This window comes from Pleuronectes platessa, chromosome 11 (assembly GCF_947347685.1).
Source record: "Pleuronectes platessa chromosome 11, fPlePla1.1, whole genome shotgun sequence".
Taxonomy (NCBI): Eukaryota; Metazoa; Chordata; class Actinopteri; order Pleuronectiformes; family Pleuronectidae; genus Pleuronectes; species Pleuronectes platessa.
Genome location: NC_070636.1, coordinates 3,163,927 through 3,186,873, shown reverse-complemented (window position 1 = coordinate 3,186,873; position 22,947 = coordinate 3,163,927). Strand labels below are relative to the sequence as shown.

At 47.6% G+C, this 22,947-nt stretch overlaps 1 protein-coding gene across 1 annotated transcript in view; it reads left to right on the top strand.

Moving 5' to 3' along the window:
- Nucleotides 1-1,413: 1,413 nt before the first annotated feature.
- Nucleotides 1,414-22,947, top strand: part of gfra4a (GDNF family receptor alpha 4a) — an 83,810-nt gene continuing 62,276 nt past the window's right edge. The window contains exon 1 of the mRNA XM_053433737.1: nt 1,414-1,711. Coding sequence (XP_053289712.1) covers nt 1,654-1,711 — 58 coding nt within the window. The 5' untranslated portion in view covers nt 1,414-1,653. The remainder of the gene's footprint in view (nt 1,712-22,947) is intronic.

Genomic DNA, 22,947 nt, shown 5'->3' with positions numbered 1-22,947 from the left:
ACATTTCAAGTGCTGTAAAGATGATAACATTTTGATTTTTTTACCATTTATTGCACGGGGGTGAATTCAGTTTTATTATAAACTGTGTTATTGGCCTTGGAGAACAAATCCTGCTCCTGCAGAATCTTCTCCTCCCGTCTCAAATCCGTCTCAAATTTTCGGAGGAGAGTGGGCAGTAAACTGCCCACTCTCCTCCGAAAAAAACAAAATACCAAACAGAAGGTTGCGTGTAAGGTTATGCAGCTTATTCTTCAGAAACCGTGCACAATCCCAGTTTCCGTAAGTGCCAGTCTTTTTTACATACTCCAGGAAAGTGTCCCCGAGAAGCTGTAAAACCTCCAAAAATAAGCTCCACGAGGCAAAATCACTCTCAACAGAGAAACCGCTCAAACATTAATTTCTCATCCTGAGTGGTAGTTTCACGGTTCTCAGATAATTCACCCTTTGACGGAAAAAAGGGCCACTTATGGCACTTATAACCGTATGAAGAATTAAAATACCGTCCATGATTTATGGGGTGCTTCTCCTGCAGGGTCACTCCAATTATTCTGCACGGCAAACAAAAAGTAGGCTACGCCTGGAGATAATGATAGTGCAGCAGATCAGACCCAATGTCCCTGAAACCCAGATCAAAATAGATGATTCTTTTGTCCTGTTTTGAAAGGAGACCGGTGTGAGGAGGACACGAGACAGCAGGTTCAGCCTCCAACGGGTCCATGCTGGCTGCAAGATGGACCCCTTCATGAAGAGGAGCAGTGAGTCAGCCTGGCTCTGCCTCCACCGGATGCTCCTCCTGGGCTGCGTCTGCTGTGGGGCCCCGAGAATATCATCTAAACTGGCCCCCCCAATCACTGACACTGTCAACTTCTCTTCTGTGAGGGGGGAGAGAGAGAGAGAGAGGGAGAGAGAGGGGGGGGGGGGGGTAACCTACTTTCATTCAGCAGTATGGATATGGTCTCCCAGACTCTGCACCATTTTACGCAGGTTTTATTGTTTCCATTTTATGGCGGTATGAAATAGGCTTATCGATTTCACTTGTCCTATTTGAACTTTTTTTTTTTATGTGCCAAGATTGGATTTTTCTCTTTCTTTGGTGGTGGTGGGGGTGTTGGTGGTGGGGGGGGGGGTGTCCTGAACGAGTTGGGGCTGGGCATCGTGTCCGGTCACACGCGCCCGGGAGCAGAGCGGATCACACGGGCTGCGGTGACTCGCGGGTCGGAGCGCGCGCAGCAACGCGCCCCTTGAGATTCATGCGCATTCTGCAGACGGTGCGCAGGTGGAGGCGAAGCGGAGGAGAGGAAGCGGACGGATGGAACAGCCGCGGATGTTCCAACATTTACTCCCCGTTATAAGGAACGAGCAGCTTTTTTCGTTCTCCTTCTCCTCTCCCCTCCCCCCCCACCCCCCCTCGGAACCACGGGCTCTGATCCGGTTCTGCGGCCGTGACAAAAGTTTGACTGTGAGAAGATGCTGCTCCGCTTCCTCACGCGCTGCTCCGGATCCATCTCCTGAGAATTAGCTGCGATCCTGCGCGTGTCTGGTCGTCGGAGCCAGTTTGGACCAACTGAGGGATTTTTTTTTTATTCTCGCACATCGTCACCATCATCATCATCATCTTCATCATCATCACCATCTCTCGCCCAGGATTGAATCATGTCTCGCTCCGTAATGGACTTCCTCGGACTGTACTTCTTGCAGCTGGCTCTCATCGGTGAGTTAAACAACACTTGGATGATAATTGAGTTGAACTTGCGCTTCAGTGTTTTGTGTCGCTTGATTTTTTTGTGTTGCAAAGTTGCGTAATGAGACGTTTATCTTCCTGCAACATCTGTCGTGTGCGTGTGGACCAGCTGCGTGCTGGAGAGAACATGAGGATTCAGGGTTTTCTTATTTTATTACAAGACCCCACAAAACATCTGGTGTGTGATTGACAGCTCTGGTGGACTGGATGGAGACGCGTGCATGTCTTTGCTCTGCATTTTTGTTGTTGTTGCTGCGTGCGTGTCGCCCTGGAGGCCGTGCACGCAGCTGTGCGCGTGTACCTGCACGGATGTAAATGTCGGGAGAAAAGATGAAGCAGGATTTGTGTCTGCTGCTGCTGCTGGTCCTCGGTTTGACGGTGGAGATGCAGACAAGTGTGTGGCAAAGTGTTGGTGCGCGCGTGCAGCGCTCCGCCTGGTTGGGCGTGCGCGTGCGTTTGCTTGTGGGAGTGCGGTGAGCGCGCGTGTGCACCTGCCTTTGCAGGTGAATTGTGTCGTTTGTGTGTTTGCGCGTGTGTCTGTGTGTATCTGTGTGTAAGTGTGCATGATGGGGGCGGAGCAGAGTGGCAGCCGCTTGTTTGTGTGTGTGTGTGTGTGTGTGTGTGTGTGTGTGTGTGTGTGTGCGTGTGTGTGTGTGCGTGTGTGTGTGGTCACTGGTTACTGGTCATGAATTCAATGTGTCTCTCACACAAACACACACAATCACACACGCACACTCACTCTATCTCTCTGTTGCAAGCACGCACACAATTACCATGCTCTCTCTCTCTCTCTCTCTCTCTTTCTCTTTCTCTTTCTCTGTCTCTCTCTTTCTCAAACACACACACACACAGACACGCACACACGCACACACATACACGCACACACAGCTTTCCCTCTCCCTTAAATCTATGAATCAAGTTACCTTTACACTTCATCGTTCCAGCAGTTGTGAGTCATTTCTGATGCCAGTGCTGTTTTCTGTTCGTCTACTTTCAAATTCATATGTGGTATAAACTCTGCACCATATCCCCCCCCCCCCCCCCCCCCCCCCTCTCACCATGCTAAGAAGGAGAAATCCCTCCTGCAGCGTGAATGCAGGAGGAAACAGGACGTGCAGACGGAGGGATTTGTATTTGTGAGATTTATGTTCCTGGTGATGACAGCTCTGCGTCTCAGACTCCATTTCCCTTTAGTGCAGCTGTGATTCCAGTCTCACGTGCTGGGAGCGTTCCTGAGCTACTGGAGTCGTTCCACCTCCTCGAACCCACAGCTCACGGGCCTACTACACTCCCCTCCTCCACTCTCTCCCCCCCGGAAGGTGACGCTATAAGATGTCCCCTCTGTCTTCTCTTACTTTACCCGTCATATGTGAAACCTCTCTCAAGGCACTGCGCTGTCACTCAAGACACGAGCCGGGCGGGTGAGTGCAAGCGGGATGTTTGGAGAGAGAGAGAGAGAGAGAGAGAGAGAAAGAGAGAGAGAGAGAGAGGGAGTCAGTCCCAGTCTTTTCTCCGTGGATATTCTCACCTTGTCAAAGAGATGTGTCAAAACGACGGAGGGTCTGTCACCCAGGGCCTCATGATCCCGTCCATCAGCCACCAAGGAAGGAAGGGGGGGGGGTCAAAGTAACACAGGCACTTCCAGCCTGAAGGTCAGAGAGGAAGAGGCCGGTGGTCGGTTTGGATCTGCAGGGGATGGCTGACATGGTTTATCATGTTTGGCCTTTAGTGCAAATGCCAGTGACTGCTTGTTGCTTTAATTTAGACATGAACACTGGGAGATGTCCTGAGAACTGGGTGTGGACATGCACTGAATTTCCAGATAATCTCCTGAGATTATCTGGAAATTCTGTGCGTGGGAAGGCAAATGTTACGGCCAGTTGCTGAGCACATTCTGAGGAGTTTCTACTTCCCGACTCCTCAGTTGAAACTGGGGGCCACGTTAGAAAACAGCTGGAGATTATCCAGAGAATTAGATAATCCAGCAGGTGATTTTTTCAGCTCAAACGTGTTCACAAAAACAGGAACCTTTCTGGAATCGGGTGGTTACTGGGTGGAGCAGCAGGATCCAGGACAGGACGTAGTAATTCTGCTGAAGTTTCGTCCTTATCGCCAAAAGATCTCAAATCTCCTAAATTAATGGTTCCTCTTTTCATGCGAAGATATTTGTATTATTTCAGTTTTGTGTTCGTCGCTTGTTAGAAACATCAACTCCCTGAATTTTCTGGACATTACTTTGCTGTATTCTCACTCTGAGGTTTTCTGGACATCTCACTACGAGGCTGCCAGGACCTGTTCTGGAAAATCGTGGACATTTCCGTCAAAATTTAGCAAGCTTCTTTGTGGCTTGGTGTGTGTGTGTGTGGACTGGTTTATGAGGACCAAGACTTGACAGCCCACTGTCCTTGTGAGGACCTTTCAGTGTAAAAGCATATAATAGTGTCTGTTGTGTGTTTGTGCCTCTTTCTCAGGCTCCTGTTGCAGATAAAACACCGCTGAGCCAAATAAGGGTTTCAAAATGCCTGAATGCCTGTGGTGGCCAGAGCCGCAATGATATCTGTCCCATCTAATGACCGTCTCTGCCTGATGAAGCGTGCTGTGCAATGTGGACGTATGAAAGACGGCCGTGCTGTGCTTCTGTATTTTTGTTAAATCGTGGTCGGACAAACCAGGCCTCTGTTTACGTGAGATTGTTTAAATTAGCATATTTACTGCTCAGCCTTGCGATGCTTCAGTGATTATCTGCTCATTCCTGCTCTGAACATTTTTCCAATCATTACTGTAATTAGATGACCAGGTTTATCTGCTTATTATTCTCCTCTAAGTGGCGGGCAGTAAATAGCCGACCTCGCCGTTTGCAACACTGCAGAAGGTTTATACTCGTTTACATACGGTGAACAGGGTTATATGCACGTCAGTAATTGGCTGGTAAGAGGTTGTGTATTTTTTTTCCCCAGCAGGAGTGTGTGTGAAGCCTGGATCATCACAGTGGTGGAGGGAAGGTGTGACCGTTTAATTAGCCAACACAGAGTTGGCGGTAGATTAGATTCATCAGGGAGGCGACCAGGATCTCATCCTATAAAGGTCTAATGGACTGAGGACAAACACAGCTGATTTCAGATCAGCGTGTTGCAGAAAAGCGATGATTATGTGTAAAGTGTTTGAAAGTAGAAGCTGCGAGGGGAAGAAAGAGCGAAATTATGAAATGACTCCTACAAGAAATTGTTACGCTGATTATAAAATGATTGGATTTAACTACATACACATGATGGTGCTTCTATCATATCATAACATTACATCATAACAACTAAATTCCAGATTTTATTTGATATTATTGTTCTACAGTTTTTACACCATTAATCACTTTGCTCAGTAGCTAATCTTAGTTTATTTGCTTAAGATCAGAAATGCTTCTCAAGTCACTGATGGAAATAAAAAGTCTCTATGATTTTTGTTGTCCAAAGTCATTATAGTGTTTAGACTGCATCCCGCCAGGTAATTATTTACTGATTAACTTTCTGGTCCAATTGAAAACATCTTTAAATACTCGGTCGTATTATTATTCGCTGCTGCTGTAAAATCGTCTTTAGGAGAAAGGAAAAGCTTCAGATCCTTCAACACTGTGAAGTTGCTTTCATGAGGAACGCAGCAGGAGATTGTGTGTCGATCAGACGCAACAACTGGAGGATGACCTGTAATGTTCAGATGAAGGGAGGCGTCTGGTCAGAGTGTAAAGGAGACGCTACGTCTTTGTTTACGGCGCTTTAACAAGGCGTCGGCCCTCATCGCCAAAAGCTCTGGAATCCCCTTGTCTTTCCAAGTTCACCTCTCCCAGGCATTTCCTTTCTTTCTCAGGTCTGAGCTCTGACATCTTACTCGATGACTCTCAGGAGGAACTCTAATTTCAAGAGAACATCCGAAGATCAGCGAAATGTCCGTCAGCATTTTTCTTCCCTCAGACAATCCAAACACCTCTGTTCCCTTTAGAGTCGAGCTTCACGTGGAATGTTTCAGACTAACATTGTTTACAGGGATTTCATTTCTCAGAGTGTAAGTTGCGGTCCACTGTGTTGTGTCTGTCTGCCTCCTCTCACTTGGGTTTCTGTCGGTATCTTTACTGAACGTCGGCACCAGATGAGGCGTCTGGACAAAGCTTGAGATGAACCCTTGGAAACAGACAGTGTTCATGATGAGGATCCTCGTAGCGATACCGACTGGAGGATCGGGTTTCATCAGGATGTGACAGATCCTGATTTAATAGTAGGGCTGGCTGCTGAAAACGGGCCCGAGGCTACGTTATAAGATCGCAGCTTTGATAAGCGCTGATGGTTCCGCTCTCACTACTGGAGAAATTAAGATAATGGGTTTTCCTATTCATTATTGCTTCATCAAAATTATCTCGCACATTATATCTCACCAGCTAAATCTCCGATTAAGACATTTGCCTGTGATGTATTTGCTGCCATCCCCATCCAGAAGAGAGATCTCTCAGTGTGAGGGGCCGGGGCGGCGCTCTCTGTCATCCTCGGCTCTTACTGACAATGATGGAGAGAATTACACATTCAACAAGACGTGTCACACTTCATTTCAGTCAAAGGAACAAACTCTGGTGCCTCTTTAGTTGTCTGGTTTAATACTGTTATGAAATACTCAGTCTGGAATGAGGTGAAAACACAATCAGGCGTTCAAAAAATTGACCGAGCAATGTTAGACGCATAGAAAATGTCACTGCACATTCATTTTCAGGGTTTGATTATTATTATTTTATATTTTGTACCAAACCAGCTTTTTCTGGTCTTTCTCCTCTGCTTGTGTTTGAGTGAGCTGAGCTGAACGTGGACTCAGTCTGTGTCTATCACAGGCTTCAGGTGACGTTAGCATTAACAAGCCAGATGAGCACAGGGGAAAACAACCTGATGTTGATGAAGCAGATTTATTCCTCTGCAGTGGCAGTAAACACAACTCACCGGCCGGCGGATAACTCTGTGCTGTATTCGGAGCTTAACAAGATGTTAAGCTCTGACAAACAGTAATGGTGACCGCGATAAAGAGGCTACGGCTACAAGCTGACACCCGCGCTCACCCAGCGTCTCTCCAGCAGAGACACAGAGTCCAAATGAGGCCGTTGGCCGAGTACCGGCCACAGCGGGGGTCAGTCGGGCTCACGGGTTCCACCGACATGCATGTGCGACTGTAAGGAGCTGGTTCGGTTTGTGTTTCGTGAAACTAAAATAACGAGCTCTCGGGGGCTTTAAAGTTCATCGGGGGACGAAAGCAGAGTTTGGTGAAAAGCCGTGTTTTTAACGTCTTGTCACTGGAAACCCACGGAGGGATTTGAACCAGTGTGAATAGTAGAAGAATCAACGTGTCCTTAAAGTGCGGCCGAATGTGGACAGTGTGCGGTCTGAGATTTAATCAAAGACCAGAACAGATAGTACAGAACAGGGGGACAGATCACAAGATAACTATCACATTATAATACACAACAACACACACACACACACACACAAACAGACACAAACAAACACACACACACACACACATTTATTTGTCTATAGTTGTGAGAGCATTGACATTGAACACATTCCCAAACCTGAACCTAATTTGTGAGGATCAGCCAAAATATCCTCACGGCATTGAACGAAAATTGGCCCTCATAACTATAGATAGACATGTTCTCATACACAAACACACATACACACACACACACACACACACACACACACACACACGGAGCTCCACAGTGAATCCAAACTCCAGCAGTTGCCTCCTGCAGTAATTCACCATCATCACTCTGCTTTGTGTGGGGATGAATAATTCCCTCCGTGTGTTAGCTGACCTTAAATGGATGCAGATAATATTATATATAAATATATATATATGTATTTCTGTAAGTGTTGGCATTGCTGCATTTTATTCTGACCAATCTGGACCCCCCCCCCCCCCCCCCCACACTGCTGCCCCCTGCCACTTCTATCATCCACTCTCTGTCCCTGTAGCCGGTTGCAGCGTTTGCTCAGTTTCTTGATTTCCCTTCAAACCAGACACTTCCCTGTGCCCTGAAGTTCCACTGACAGAGAGAGGCAGGGGGACTCTGTCGGAGCGGTTCACGGCGGGAGGAGGATGTGAACGTGAAAGCGAGAGAGCAGATTTATTTTGTTTCCACGAGGCTGGAGCTGTTGTTGGGCATCGAACAGAGAGCCGCTGTGCATCCTCCGCTCAGCGTCTCACAGGAGCTCAGCCGCTCTTTAGATCCCTGCTGCGTCGGCTCAGGTCTAATCCACACGTTCACTGCGCTACCCCCCTCCCCCCCCCTCCACACTTCTCTTTACACCGTCCTGATTGGCTGTTTATGCCGAACGCCACTCGCTCCACGTCCCTGAAGACGAGACGGTAGCGGTCGCTCGGCTCCATCTTCATCTCCCATCTTCACACCGGCCGATATCGTCTTCTGACGCCCAATCCATCTCCTGTGATTGATTTGTTGATTTCATTTGTCAACTGTCGACTTGCTGAGATAATACTTTTTTTTTTTTTTAAATGGAAAACTTGTCCTGACTGTCACCATGACTCAACAGAGGAGTTGAAAGGAAGTCAGATATGGCTGCAGGCGTGTTTCACTGCTGACGGGTTAGAGCTTCTCACTGCACTGTTATCTCCACCAGGACCAGTCATATGTATAAAGAGGAAGAGGGAAGCAATTACAGGCTGGTGGTGAAGAATGGAGCAAAATGGAGTCTCCTCCTCTCAGATGGAGATAAACATTCCCAGGAACAAAGGGAATCAGACTGCAGCACTGATTCCAGTCGAGGAGTGGGACCACGATGACGGCTCTCCTCATAATGTTAAAACCTGTCATTTCAACAGGCTTTTGTTGAGGGACGATTACGCCACAGAGACAATTATTATTGCCGTGCTGAAAGGATACGGCATTTACTGCCACCAGCGCCAGACGTTTAACTTTGCAATGAAAGGGCTGTGAAGTGGCCCGGGCTGATGGCGAGAGCCTAAAAGGCTGCAATTAATCAGAAGGAAAAGTTTGGTGACTGACGGGGGGGGGGGGAGGGGGGGGTAGCACAGAGCCGGCATGGCAAAGCAAAAAGACGAGTGGTAATGAAACGAGCCGGCGAGGCCTCAAGGCCCAGTCGTGGAGTGCTCACAGTACTCACAGCCTTTAAGTGTGTCTGTCATTGTGTGTTTGAGTGGAAGCAACTTTCACTGTCTCATTGCGAGCGCTGCAAACCATTATACCACCCCCCCCCCCACACACACACACAATAAAGGCTCTTATGACTCCAGCACTTTATTGAGAGCGGCGCTGGAAGTGACAATCACATTCTCATCTGGCAGAGAAGCAAGGTGACATAAAAACTCTCTCCCGGATAATCACGAGGCCTCGGCTTCCATTCACATGATCGCCTGCATTAATCACCCGCTCGTGTGACACCCCCCCCCCCCCCCCCCCCCCCTCCGATCGCACGCCGCAGCTCGTTCAGTCATTTGTTCTTCGTACATTTGAGATTTAGGCACGATTACGGATTATTATTTTTCAGTTCCAGATACAGAACACAGCTAAATCAGCAGATTGTTTTAAGCAAACCTCATGCGCCTTGAGAGAAATATCTGTAATCCTTAAAAGTCTTCTCGGTCCAGTTGCTAAGAGATAAACTCGGAGGTGCACAGACGAGTTGATTCATTTAACTTAACTACAAAAAGTTTCTGTAGCCGACTGACTGGAGTACACTGTGTACTTTTCCCTCTCGTGTCCCCGGTGGTCTCAGTTTTTCCGTGGTTGGATGAGCTGCTGCACCAGTTTGTCCGTGTGCAGCAGCTGGAGTGAGCGAGCAGAAGGCCGGGGCCACTGGGCTGCACCACTCCTGCTACTGGTCCACAGGCAGTTACCCCTGGCACCTGGTTTGTTCAGCACAGACTGACCATCACCATTCGAGTTTCCCAGTGAGGCTTGCCAAGCGGCGACTGCAGGATGAGCTGTGTGTCACTCAGGAACCAATCAGCTGGAGGAGGAGAGCGCCAGAGAGAGGCCGGAGAGGCGTCAAGCTACATTCAGATGACTTTCGGAATCTAAAAGCACAATTTGATCTTGTAATGGATCCATCCATCCATTATCCAGACCACTTATCCTGTCAGGGTTGCAGGTTGGGACGCTGGAGCCAATCCCAGTTAGTACCGGGCGGGAGGTGGTGAGCTACACCCTGGACAGATCACGTCCAACAGAGACAAACATTCACACACAAGCACATTCACACCTGAGGACGATTTAGAGTCTCCAGTTCAACTAACCTGCTCGTGGAAAAGCAACGTGTGCAAACTCTGCTCGGGCCCGGCAGTTTCAAAGTTCTTATGGATCTGAAAACTTCATATAAACTATCAGAAAACATGTTAAACCTTTTTATGTTTTGAAAAGTACCAGCTGAATCCACTGCTTCCTCATTTCTGAGAGCAGCTTTTCTTTGGATACCTTGTAAAACTCCGCCAGACAAATTCATTACCGTGGCATCAGGGACGTCTGTGAGGATTTTAACAAACTGCAGGTTTCTATAAATCTTTAATGAAAAGGTTTCATTGACTCTCAGGTCATTTTTGCGGCAGAAGCCAAATATACAGAAAAAGATAATCACGAGACACAAACTGGGGCCGAAGCTTTTCCCATCTCCGCCTGCCACTGGCTCACTTTCAGGTCAGGTCATGTTACAGAAGTGGCTCCTCCACCTCCTGTCTTACTTTTTCCCTGAGAACTCCCAGTAAATGAGAGCAGACCAGCAGGCGGCTGAGTGTGGGGGGGGGGGGGGGGAGCAGAGATCCCCGGCCGGAGCAGCAGCCGAATCGAGATGACATCCTGCAGCCTCTACATCGGGGGGGGGGGGGGGCGGCGGGATCTGCGCTGCCAATTGGTTTCTAATCAGAGCTGCAGTTTCTTCCGCGGCGCTCTGCTCGGCCTATTGAGACAGAAATAGAGGGGAAGTGTGAAATGGGGACTCGGGAATCAGGTTCGGGCGCCAGGCTGTCATGTGACTCAGCCAACAGGAGGCTGAGGAGGACGGGGCTGTGCAGAACGGGCCAAACCGCAGCGGGCGTTCCACTCAGACTGTCTCAGATATGAGCCAGATAACATTTATGAGGCCTAATGAAAGAGTTCTCAGCTCGACGGTCCTACACGGTTTCCTACGCTCGGCTGATTGTCTCTGTTTGTCTAACACGTTCCACATCGGCACCCGGGCAGAGCTGAGAAGAGAAATCTGAAAATGTTTCAAGATTTCATGAAGATACCAGAAGCAGAAGCTGTTTGTTGGCAGCGGCCACAGGACAGAATCGGACTTGTCTCTTTTCCCAGAATATTTATCACACTGAGTCAGATTCAGTTGCTGAGCTGCGCAGTCTTTCAGAACCAGAACCATATGTTCCTCTATATCAGTTTGTGTGTCCCTGTGACCCTGTGTGGTCACAACCGAACAAAACCATCCAGGAACCTTCTAGATACAAGCGTTTAAAGTGAGATGGACCCGATCTGACTGGTGGCTGGACTGGTGGAGTCATCAGGATCAAAGAGTATGTTCTGATGTGGTGAACACAAACCAGGGTTGTGATCACCGAGGACTGGGAACTAATCACCAGACGTCTGAGCCGCCGCCCATATCCGTTATTCATCCAGTGAATTGCTCGTCTCAATTACTGATCAGCAGTTATTTCTGCTGATGGAAGGAACATTTGACTAATCTGGGTTTTGTCGGCCGGATTATGAAATTGACAAACCTGTAGGATTAATGTTGACTACTCATATAAATATAAAATGCTAAACCTTTCGAAATATTAAGTCTGGTCACTACTACTTTATTATCCCTATCGAATAAAACGTATTTCTTCCCATTCATCCGCTTTCAGACAAACAGCAAACAGGCATTATGAAACATTAGCTTTCAGTTTGATTCATTTATCTTTTTCATATTTGATAAACTAATGTCTAGAGCCTGAACAACAACATTTCCAATACCGATATATGTGTAGAGATCTATTAAAATATTAAGTGACACATATAGATGCTGTTATCAAACCCTAATGAGTTTTAATTATTATAAATGTATTAAATCATAAATAAAAGAACACATAAAATACAATCAAATATTAAATCTCAATTTAAGAAAATATATAAATTTAAAAATAGAAATACAAACATCTTTTCTTCATTGTTTATTTTTTTATTATAAGTTTTCCTACTTCACTCACCCACAGATACAGATCGATCTGTGAAAGCCTCTTATTGGATGAATCGGATGAGTTCTAATTATTTCTAATATTAAATTCCAACAACATTTAAAATATTTTTTGCATTTGAACAATGAAAAGCTCCACATCGTCCATTAGCTGGTAGCTGACTGAATCACACGTCATCATCTCACTCGTGAAGCTCTAAGTCTGACGGAAAGGTTTATTTTTCTCGTGGAGGATTTATCTCTACGTTAACTTTCATCCTCTGAAGCTCCTGTTTGACTCATCGGGTTTGAGTGACAGCTGGGGTGACACAGATCTTGACAGCTGAGTGGCGGGTCGTCTCCACCATCGACAGGCTATCCCCCCCCCCCCTAGCCACAAGCGCCGCGTGTCGTGGCTTAAAGTCGTGTGTCAAGAAAAAGGAAAATGTGACACAGACATTAGCAGGAAGGGAGAACAGGTTTAGTGTTGGTCTTATCAAGTTCAACAGTTCATTTTGTGTCCCACAGGCATTAAGTGGGTCTGTGGTTAAGCTGAGAATCAGAACCGGGGCGACCTCCTCCTATCTCCGCTCGGTGGATCACCTCCCGCTAGCTGAGCTGATGAAACCTGCCCTCCAGCTCTTTTTGTTCCAGCACATCTAAATACAGTTTGTTTTATTCCTTTAGATTTATTCCTGAGGGGATTTCAGTGTGTGGTGTGATTGACAGGCTGCACACAGTGTGATGAGGAATCAGTCGTTTTCCCTCCGGTACATGGTTCCATGTCTCCACACCTTCTGGGGATTTGAACCTGTGACGTTCCAGCATTCGTTTTTCACCCCGTGTTACTTTCTCTATTACAGTGAAAGATGATATAAACCTCCTGAGCCATTAGCTGAGCCATTAAATCCAGATCCATCTTATTGCTCCCCGACACGATACATGTGCTCGTCTCTCCTTTTCCCTTTCCTCTTAAAGTCTGAGACCTGGAGATTAGTTGAACCAATATAACTAAGGTAAGGAAGCTTAGTAGCACAAGAATGAATGTAAATAGGATTCAGCGGCAATAAAAGGTACAAAGTGGTCTCCTCTAAATCCCTCTCTCCGTGGGAATTCAATTTCCCCAGGCCTCACGGCGTCCTGCCGGGGACAAAGACAGACGCTTCTCTGTGTCTTCCCTCTGAGCAAATTCCAATTAGTGTGTGTGTGTGTGTGTGTTGGTGCCAGTCAATCACGGTGGAAGCCTGTGGTTCAGAGACGAGGACAGTGGCAACGTATCGACTGCTATTTGGGACAATAGACAGTAAACTGGGATATTGATTTCTCTTTATAGGCTCATTGAGGATAGGGCAGCCGGGTCATTTAGAAACTGGGCCACTTGCAGCCGTCCCTGCTCCTGGGGGGTGGGGGGTGGGGGGGGGGGGGTGTTATCAAAAAAAGTATTGATAACACTCTTTGTACCGTCGCAGCTTCTCCGGCCAATTAGCACTGGCACCTGCTGCTGAAGGGATTATTCATCTCTTTAAAATTGAAAATATTTCCCCCTGGCGTTATCCATTACGGATCATTATGGGAGTACAGTCTGCCAAACTGGCCCGGTTAACTGGTTTTTGTTGTATAAGCAGCAGGGAGAAGCAACAACTAAGGAATGTGATGTGGAGGCGGACGGGCGACACCTACACCTGTCCAAACTGAGGGAGAGAGAGAAACCACAGCTACACACAATCCCCACTACACAACCACAAATACACACACACACACATATTCATACACTCTTGGATATTTTCTTCAAATTGAATTGCTGATGCCCGTGGCGAGGGGCCGGTGCCTCCCCCCCATCCCCCCCATCCCCCCCCCCCCATCACCGTGTGTGTTCGACCTTCACAGAGCCTCATTTATTTCTGAGAAGAGCTTTTTCTTAAAGACGCTCTCCCTCCTCCTGTGGATCCGTGGATATAAGATTTTAAAAGCCCGTCTGCCCAGTGACTCTGTGCCATGGTGAGATCTAACAGACGGAGTGAAGGGGGGAAAAGGAACCGAGGGATGGAAGAGAGGAGGAGGAGGAGGAGGAGAAACAGAAGAAAGGGTGGTGTGTGATAATAAATGATGTCTCTTCCACTGGCTCCGTCCCCTCGGTCACTGCACGTCTCATCTCCAGGTTTAATTAGAAGCTTTTAACTCCGTCCATCCGTCTTTTCCCCGGTTTTCCTTGTGATCCCGGTTCCTCGTCCTCTGTGGCTCCCGGGGGCCTCGGCCACTGAAGTGTGACCCAACCCGCTGCCAGTGATCTGAGGTCAATCGCCATCAAGCCGCTGACCTTTCCCAGATTCACGGGGTTTTTGATAATCCCCGGTATCAGCTCTCCTCCAGATGGTGAGGTATTCAATTTTTCATCTGTTTTCATGAAGTGCAGATGGTTTTTTTTTTTGGGGGGGTGGGGGGGGGGGATTGGGGTTTTAATCCACTATCACAGCTCGGGGTCTTTTTCTTTTTTTTTCTTCGCGGCTCCTTAATCGTGCTGCTGTCGTGCAGATGAAGGATTATGAGGAGATAACCTCAGAGGTCAGAGCCACTTGACTCGCTCGGGTAGTCCGATGGTATCAGGTGATGGACGGGGCCGCCCTGAAAGACAGGAGAGGAGGTGGAGGAGGTGGAGGAGGCCTTGAATGTATCATCGCTTCACGCTACAAGTGCCCCCCCCCCCCCCCTCCCATCCGCTGTCAGCCACCTCTTGTCTGATCAGCAATGTCATCACATCATGCCTTCCAATCTGGATAACAGCTAGATTGGAGGAAAGCCCCCAGAAGAAGAACGCTGCTCGCCGAACGCCAGCTTTTACGGGGGGGGGGGGGGGGGGGTTCATGAGCCATCAAACGCCATCATTATCATTTAAGGACTTACACATTGTACATTGTGGGAGAGCCGTGTTGTGGGAGCGGTGCCCAAAACGCATTACAGGAGCGCGAGGCTGCCCCCCCCCCGTACAGCGAGCCAAGAAAGTGCCAGGGCCCGAGTGGTGATGAAGTGTGTGTGTGGGGGGGGGGGCGGGGGGTTATTGAGGCAATCGTGCAGCTTGTCGTGAAAAATCCCAACGAGTGAGATCCTCCCCCCCCCCACCCCCACCCCCTCCGCTCGCCTTTTTATTATTACTTATTCACACACAGCAATAATGTTGCCTCGGTTTCCTTCGCTATCACTTTGCAAAGCTGGCTGTTAAACTGTGAATTACTCAACACACACACACACACACACACACACACACACACACACACACACACACACAACAGCAAAGGATGGAGGCTAATCAATACGAGTGCACTGAGGATATTTACGGCTCCTCCTCGGCGCCGGGGGAAGACTCCGGTGCCGGGAGGGGGGGGGGGGGGGGGGGGGCAGAGAGAGCGTATGGAAACGTGTCGTCTTCCCTCTTCACTGTTTCTCACTTCTCTGCTGATCCTTGATTAGAGAAATGATAAATCCGTCCTCCTGCTATTCACAGTGTGATGGTGTCTGCATGGAGTGATTAGAGTTCAGTCACTTCATCACTGGTGACATCCAACGTGCTGCGTGTGTTTGCGTCTCATTTGGAAGCTATAGTTAGTAGGATTTGTAAATGTGTCATTGTGTGTGTGTGTGTGTTTGTTTTACACATTTCCTCTGTGGATTCCAGAGATTATATACATGCCGCCCCGTGTGGGATGTGAATATGAAGACGTGGACTCTTGTAGTAGAGGCTGTTTTTTCTAAGGTTCAGTTTGAGCCACAATGAAAAAATCTGATCAGAAACACATATTATCTGTCGGGGGGCGAAGACTTTGTGTTATCAAGGTCAAGGAAAGGTCAAGAGGTCAAGATCTTTCTGGTCTTCTTTTTCCCTTCATCTCTTAAAATCAACATCATGTTAGAAAGAGGAAATCCTGGTCCCTCCGTGGTGAAGGTGAATCTCAGCTCATTGGATTATGAAAGTTGTGATAAACCAGCTGACATGAGACTGAGTGTTATTTAATAAGATGATGAGAGCTTTCTCAACTAGACCTGCTGTTTTATAAGTGATTCATCACAATCCCCCTACCCCCCCCCCCCCCCATGATGTATTACATGATGGATTTAATTATACTGTATTACACAGTATATAATTATATGTGATTAGTAAATGGAATGAAGATGGAGCCATGAGTCTTTGATGAACTTCTTGTTTTCATCTTGGGAGCAAAATGTTGTTCATGTTGATTAAAGTGTAAAATACTTTGTAATGACTTGATGGTGATGATGATGATGATGATGATGATGATGATGATGATGATGATGATGATGATGATGATGATGATGATGAGGTTTTCTCAGTGTGCACGATTATTCTAGTTTTACAGTTTTTTATTGTTTTTTTTGGGTAATCAATACAAAACAATACAGTTATACACTTACAGCTTACCCCATGCAGCAGAAGTAAATACATAAAGATAGACTTCAGAATGTTTATCTATATATATATATATACACATAAGTACATAGGAATACTATATTATAACAACACATGTAAATACAACAATGCTGCAAGACAAACAAAAGAAAGAGAGGAAAATTAAATAAAAAAAAAAAAAGCTAAATAAAATAAATAAAAAAAGTAGTGTGCACGATTATTCTCAGTCGATATCTGTATTTAATACAAGGCCTGATCCAGGTGCAGTTTCTATTCTGTTCTTCACGCTGACACATGCAACACGTGAGCAGCTCATGAAGTCCTCTCTCTCTGTACATGTACAGAATGCAGTTCCTGACAAAGAGTCACACTGAGGTATACACGTCATGTGACCATGAACACAGCAGGAGCCTCTCACAGGATCTGGTGAACATGAACACACACACAGAAGAGGTTGTGTTGATGTGCTGTGAACAGAATCACAGGATCTCTGCAGCAGAAGCCAAACGTTAGGTTCTGCATCCGTCTGCTGCTCCTCACCTGAACCTCTGCAGAGAGTCTGTTGTAAACGTGAGTGAGCGGAGAACCTCATGAGCAGTGAACCTCATCAAGGACATGTCTCCTCCTGCATGTGTGGCGGCCACTAGAAGCAGTGAATCATTTATCTTTCTTCATGCAGTGGAACCAGTCATCCTCTCTCTCCCTGCTCAGTGGATCCTCCGACCACAGTCATGTGGCACTGATCCCTGGCCCAGTCATTAGGGCCCGTTGAGATGGACTCGCATGTTCAGCTTCGCTTGACTGAATGATTCCCATTTACCCCCCCGCTCCTGCCAGGTTCATCTGTTTGCCCGTCTCCCGACTTGTTAGAAGCGTCTGTCAGCCTTGTTACTAAGCCCGCTGATCCGTGGCCATAAACCTGTGCAAAGGTGGAGAGGTGTTAGTGAACCAGGGCTTTACACAGCTGCCCGCCGAGTGGCTGAGAGCCCAGCACCCCCCCCCCCCCCTCACCCCCGACCCCCCTTCACAGCACAGATCAATTTGCTCCAGACGCTGTTAGCCAGAGCAGCACCGTCAACAAATCGGCGTCTTTTTGAATTTTCAACCCCCCCGACTTCCCAGTGAAGACAGATGCTCGCTCTCCATAATTGACAATATTGGATTGTATCTGAATCATTTTGGGTAATGACCCCGATGTAATGGTCTGTGTCTACATAGCTCAGTAAATGCAATGAACTGGTTTGCGTTCCTCGGCCCTGTAATCCGCCCCCCCCGTCCTCTAGTGCCACTTTATTGCATGCAGGTCTGCTGGCTTTAATATCCTGCTTTGTTAAACCGGCCACATTTCACCGCGGGCTGTGCTGATTGGTTTCTGGCCGTCGCTGTAACTACTCCTCACGGAATCAGATTTTCTCGATGATGTTTACCAGACAGAAAAAAAACACAGAATAAAAAACCGACTCTCTACCCGAGGAGATAAAGATGTATCTGACCCGCTGGGAAATCTGAACAAGATCAACACCATTAATTACTAATGAAGGATTCCCATTTGATATATGTGTGCAAGGCCAGTACACGTTAAGCACGCTCTGCACATGTGACTGGATGTTTCATGAACCTGTAGAAAACACGTCCAATCCCTCAGAAGTATGTACTGCTCATATTTATCAATCATCCTATGTTTTATAACTTTGCTTCTTTATAACAGATCACATGTGTAGGACGTCATGTATGCGTTCTTCTTGCAGAGATCACGTTTTTGTTTGCAGCACTTTGACCAAAAGCTCTCTTGAAATCTTTAATCACTGTCTTCTACTTGTATATTTGCATTCTTTTAGTTTCTCTTTCAGTTTTGCATCGATCACTTTGTCATCAACACGCCCCACGAAACTCCAGAGAAGGTCCGGTGGCCCTCTGAGTTCAGTGCATGTCTGAAAGCAGGTCTCACTCCATCAGCGTGAAGCTTCCTGCAGCCAGCCCCGTCTCCTGTGCCTCTCTTTGCTCAGCGACTTTCATTAGCAGCGAGTTCTGTTTGCAGACCCGACGGCAGCTGCCTGCGTCTAATCCCTCCATTTGCAAAACGCTGTCGCGAACAGGGAGAGCACGCCCCGGCCGTCTCTGACACCTGCTCCCAGAATAACTGGTGCAAGACCTCCAGTCGTAAGTCGAGCGACAGGGTGGCATGAGGAGCTGTCGGCAGGCGACTGTGAAACCTGAAGAAGAGCTGGGAGAAGAAGACAAACGTGTGAAGATGTATAAGCACCATGTTGTGTCTCTTGTATCGGGGCCTTTTGAGAAATATCTCTGCCGGCCCTCATCCTTAATGCTCTTGTCTGTGAGTCAGGGAAAGAGAGGAGGGTAAACTGGAGGGAAGGAGGAGGAGGAGGAGGGAGAGTTCAGCATCGGAGGGGAGGAAGAAGGGGTGAAATGAGAGGGTTGACTGAGACAGGGATTAAAAGGTGAAGCAGGGGGTTGAGAGGAAAGTAGTTGAGATTAATTAACTCGTTCCAAACAACAGATCCCATTAAAAGTTGCTGTCAGCCACTCGCTGACTTAAACTGAAAAACTTGATTCAAGCTTCATTCTCAAACCGCTGCATGTCTCCAGAGCGCTCACATCTGCACACACGAGGCTGTGCGTTGACTTCCTGCTGTTGTGTGTTTGCTGTTGTGCTTTTCTTGGGGTTGTGTCAGCGGCGTGGAGACATCAGCTGCTCTGCTGTTACAGAGAGCAGCAGATAAACACGGCAGCAGAGCGGCTCAGTGCAGCTCCTGCAGGTCTCTTAATGCCACAGAGCGGCGGAGGTGTTGCGATGAAAGATTGATCGAAGAGGCCGATGTGTTCTCGAGGTGAGATCCTGGTTCCGGGGGGGGGGGGGGGGGGGGTGGTACCTCACCTTCTCACCTCCTCTCTCCACCTGCTCTCGGAGGCAGAAGCAGCGAGTGAAGCTGAGCTGAAGCAGCAGGAGGTCTCATATCAGAGGAGGGGATGTGTCTTCTCTCCCTGGTGGTCGACACAAACGCTCTGACGCTCTCCCAGAGCAGTTTATCAAACGCTCTGCTCTCTGCTGAGTCTTTTGGTGAGTGGTTACTCCCCTCTACCCAGCAGCCATCGGCCCGCTGAGGCTCTTTAACCTCTCGTAGAACTCCATCACGTGTCAGCATCATCAAACACAGCAACAATAACGGCTCCGGGCGTTAATCTTCACCTTCTCTCATATTTGCAGCTGCACCATTTGATCTTTTACATCTTCCTTCATCCCCCCCCCCCGAACGCACTCGGCTGCTGTAATAAAACCTCACGGGTTTGATCCCCGGTATTTCAAAGCCTTCCTGACACTCGTGTTAATCCCACATCATATATTTCATCTTTTATCTTCACATTATATCCTCTCTATAGCATAATGGAATTCATGATCTATATATGTAAAGCGTGGCATGTCAACAGGTGAATACAAGTTTGCAAATTTGAATCCATGTGCTACTAAAGGAGGGGAATGTAAATTATGTTTATTCTCTACCTCAATAAACAGGAATTACTTTATTTTCCCAGTATGTGATCCATTTCAATGTCCTCCCAGTTTATACTGGTCCACACGTGTGTTCAGGCAGATCCTGAGGCTGTTCTTCTCTTCATCTGATTGTCTTCCACTCAGCGGCTGGTTGGCGACTGGTACCCGCTCGTATTCATCTGATTACTTGTTTCATGCTCCACAAGCTTGGTCATACATGATCCTATTTGAACACTGACACACCGGTGTAAAGTTCATTCCAGCAAGTAAACACGCATGTAGCTGTGATGGGATGAGTACACACACACACACACACACACCCCACACACACACACACACACACACACACACACACACACATATGTAAATACAGCCTCTACAGCTCCCTCCCACCTTCCTATGGCCATTGTCACAGACAATACATTCACACTAATAATCATGAAGCTTCCTAAAGGAGCCACAGTGTGAACTTTTCTTTTAAACCCTGGAGAAAACACCAGGAGCTGTCATCACGTCAGACGAGCAGGACGTCTGCCTCCGTGCACGATGCTCACTTTCCTTCTGACGCGTTTATTTCTGAAACTCGAACTTTTGCTTAGATGAAGACGACGAATCCCCCCCCCCCCGCTGGTTTTCACTCCCACACCTCAGGCACATTTTTCCCAGAACTGCACAAGCAGGTGCTGTGTTCCTGGTGCTGCCGGCGCACACGATCCATACCGAGAAGCTCATGGAGGTGTCGGATCTGCAAAGAGTCAGTTGCTTCTCAGCAGAGTGCCGGCTTGTACGTGTCTGCAGTTCCCAGTGGGGGGGGGGGTAAACCCACCATAACTCTGTTCACTGGTGCTGTATTTGGTTTTTATTTTATTTGCAGTGCCGAGGCCACAGCAGAGGAGAGGGCTCAGCTTGAGACCTGACTGTCTGAGCAGAAGGCACAAGATGTCAAACACTCCCACACGGAGCTAAAGTCCTCGCTTGGATTCATTGAAGTCCACATGAAAGAGTTTCCAACCCTCGAGTTTCACTGGTGCGTTTTCTTTCAACGCTTTGAAAGTATAATTCAATAACACGAATTATTCATTTATTGCTCATAAACGCACAAAGCGTGTTATCACATGTTTCATTATTTATCAGAGATTCAAGTTCACATTTTATGAAAGTAACTGATCACATTAAATCCCTCTAATCTACATTATGAAACATCATCATCATCATCTTGATTGCCCCCTGGGTGGGTGGCCTGCAGTAGTCCACACATTAGCAAACCCCACCTCCTCCATGTTAGCAGATGGGACGTGGACCAAACCGTCAGCTCACCGTGACATCACCCGTTGGTTTGTGAACTGCCAACTTTCCGTGGACTCGTCTGTTGTGCTGGAGCGAGCTTTAGGAATGTGCTCCTCAGATGGCGGGGGGGGGGGGGGGGGGGTGAGTCATCTAGAGGACAAGTGATGGAGGGAGGGGACAGAGACGTGTTGCTGCCGCTCCCGAGGCTTAAAGATGGCAGAGGTGGCTTTCATGATGGGGTCAGAGCTTCTGCTGTGGATGCATAAGCTCCCTGTGTGTGTCGGCTCTTTGCATGGGAGTGTTTCTATTTCCTCTCTCTCCTCATTTCCTGTATTAGTTGTCGATTGCTTCTCTGTCGTTGTGTAGCGCTGCTGTGGTCACACACGAGAACAACCTGCGTGTGATGTCTCGGCGCTCGGACAAACGATTATTCACAATTAAATCCACTTTTTGTTATCGTGGTTTAGCAGCTGCAACACAATACGAGCAATACACAAAAACAAATCAAAGTTCTACAACGATGCATCTTTATGTTGTGATGAAAACGCCTAGACAATCTTTGGTTGTGAGACAAAAGCGTCTCATTTGAAGACGGATTGTGTCACCGCGGTGTGACTGGACCGTCCCATCTCAAGGCTCCGACAAATGTGTCCCTCTGTCCCCGAGAGACGAGGAGGGTGGATCCGTTCGTCCTGTGTTCGGTTTAATGGACTCGTTGTGTCTCGTTGTGTCCTCGTTGTGTCTCGTTGTGTCTCGTGTGTCTCGTTGTGTCTCGTTGTGTTTCGTTGTGTCTCGTTGTGTCTCGTTGTGTCTCGTTGTGTCTCGTTGTGTCTCGTTGTGTCTCGTGTGTCTCAGTTGTGTCTCGTTGTGTCTCGTTGTGTCTCGTTGTGTCTCGTTGTGTCTTGTGTGTCTCGTTGTGTCTCGTTGTGTCTCGTGTGTCTCGTTGTGTCTCGTTGTGTCTCGTTGTGTCTCGTTGTGTCTCGTTGTGTCTCGTTGTGTCTCGTGTCACAGCTCTCAGCCGCCCCGGGTCATGTGTAGTTTAGGTCATTCTCCGGTCTCTGTCCCTCAGGTTGTTAAAAAGAAGCTGCCGTCTTTTATTTCCTCTGCTTTTTTACAAGTGTGATAGTGTCCCTCTGTCTCTCTCTCTCCCTCCCTGAAGCTACCTCTCTGCTCTCCCCTCTGCCCCCCCCCCCCCACTCACTATCTAATCCCTTAACTTACATAAGGTTAATTCTCTCACTCTCAGTTTAAGTACAAAGGTCCATCCGAGGTGTAATTGCAGAGTAGTACTTGCTCAGAGGGTTTCGGGAGAAGTGAGTCTGGGACATGGACGTCCACTGAACTGTGGTCTGTCTTCAGAAATGTCTCAGGAGCAAAGTGACTTGGACATTTGTCATTCTCAAATTTAGGGAAAACGTGCAGTGACTACAGCCCTGATAGTCGTTATGGAAAAAGGAGGGGGGGGGGGGGGATGGGAAGTAAAAACGCTGACTCAGTGTTTTGTAATAAACTGTATGTACACCATTTAGAAAATCACTGATCTGATTCCCCCCCCCCCCCCCCACACACAAACATTACTTGTCCTGTTTTAGTCCTGGAAGATGCTGATTCCTAATTTCCTGAGGATAACATCTAAACTTTCAATTTCACAAACAGTCACATATTCAGCGGCGGAGAACTCGTTCAGATTTCTACTTAGTTTCACTTTTAGAAAGACGGTGGCTGGAATTCAAATGACTTCCTCCTGAGAAATCAAGCCTGTTGCTTTCATCCTGCTCCT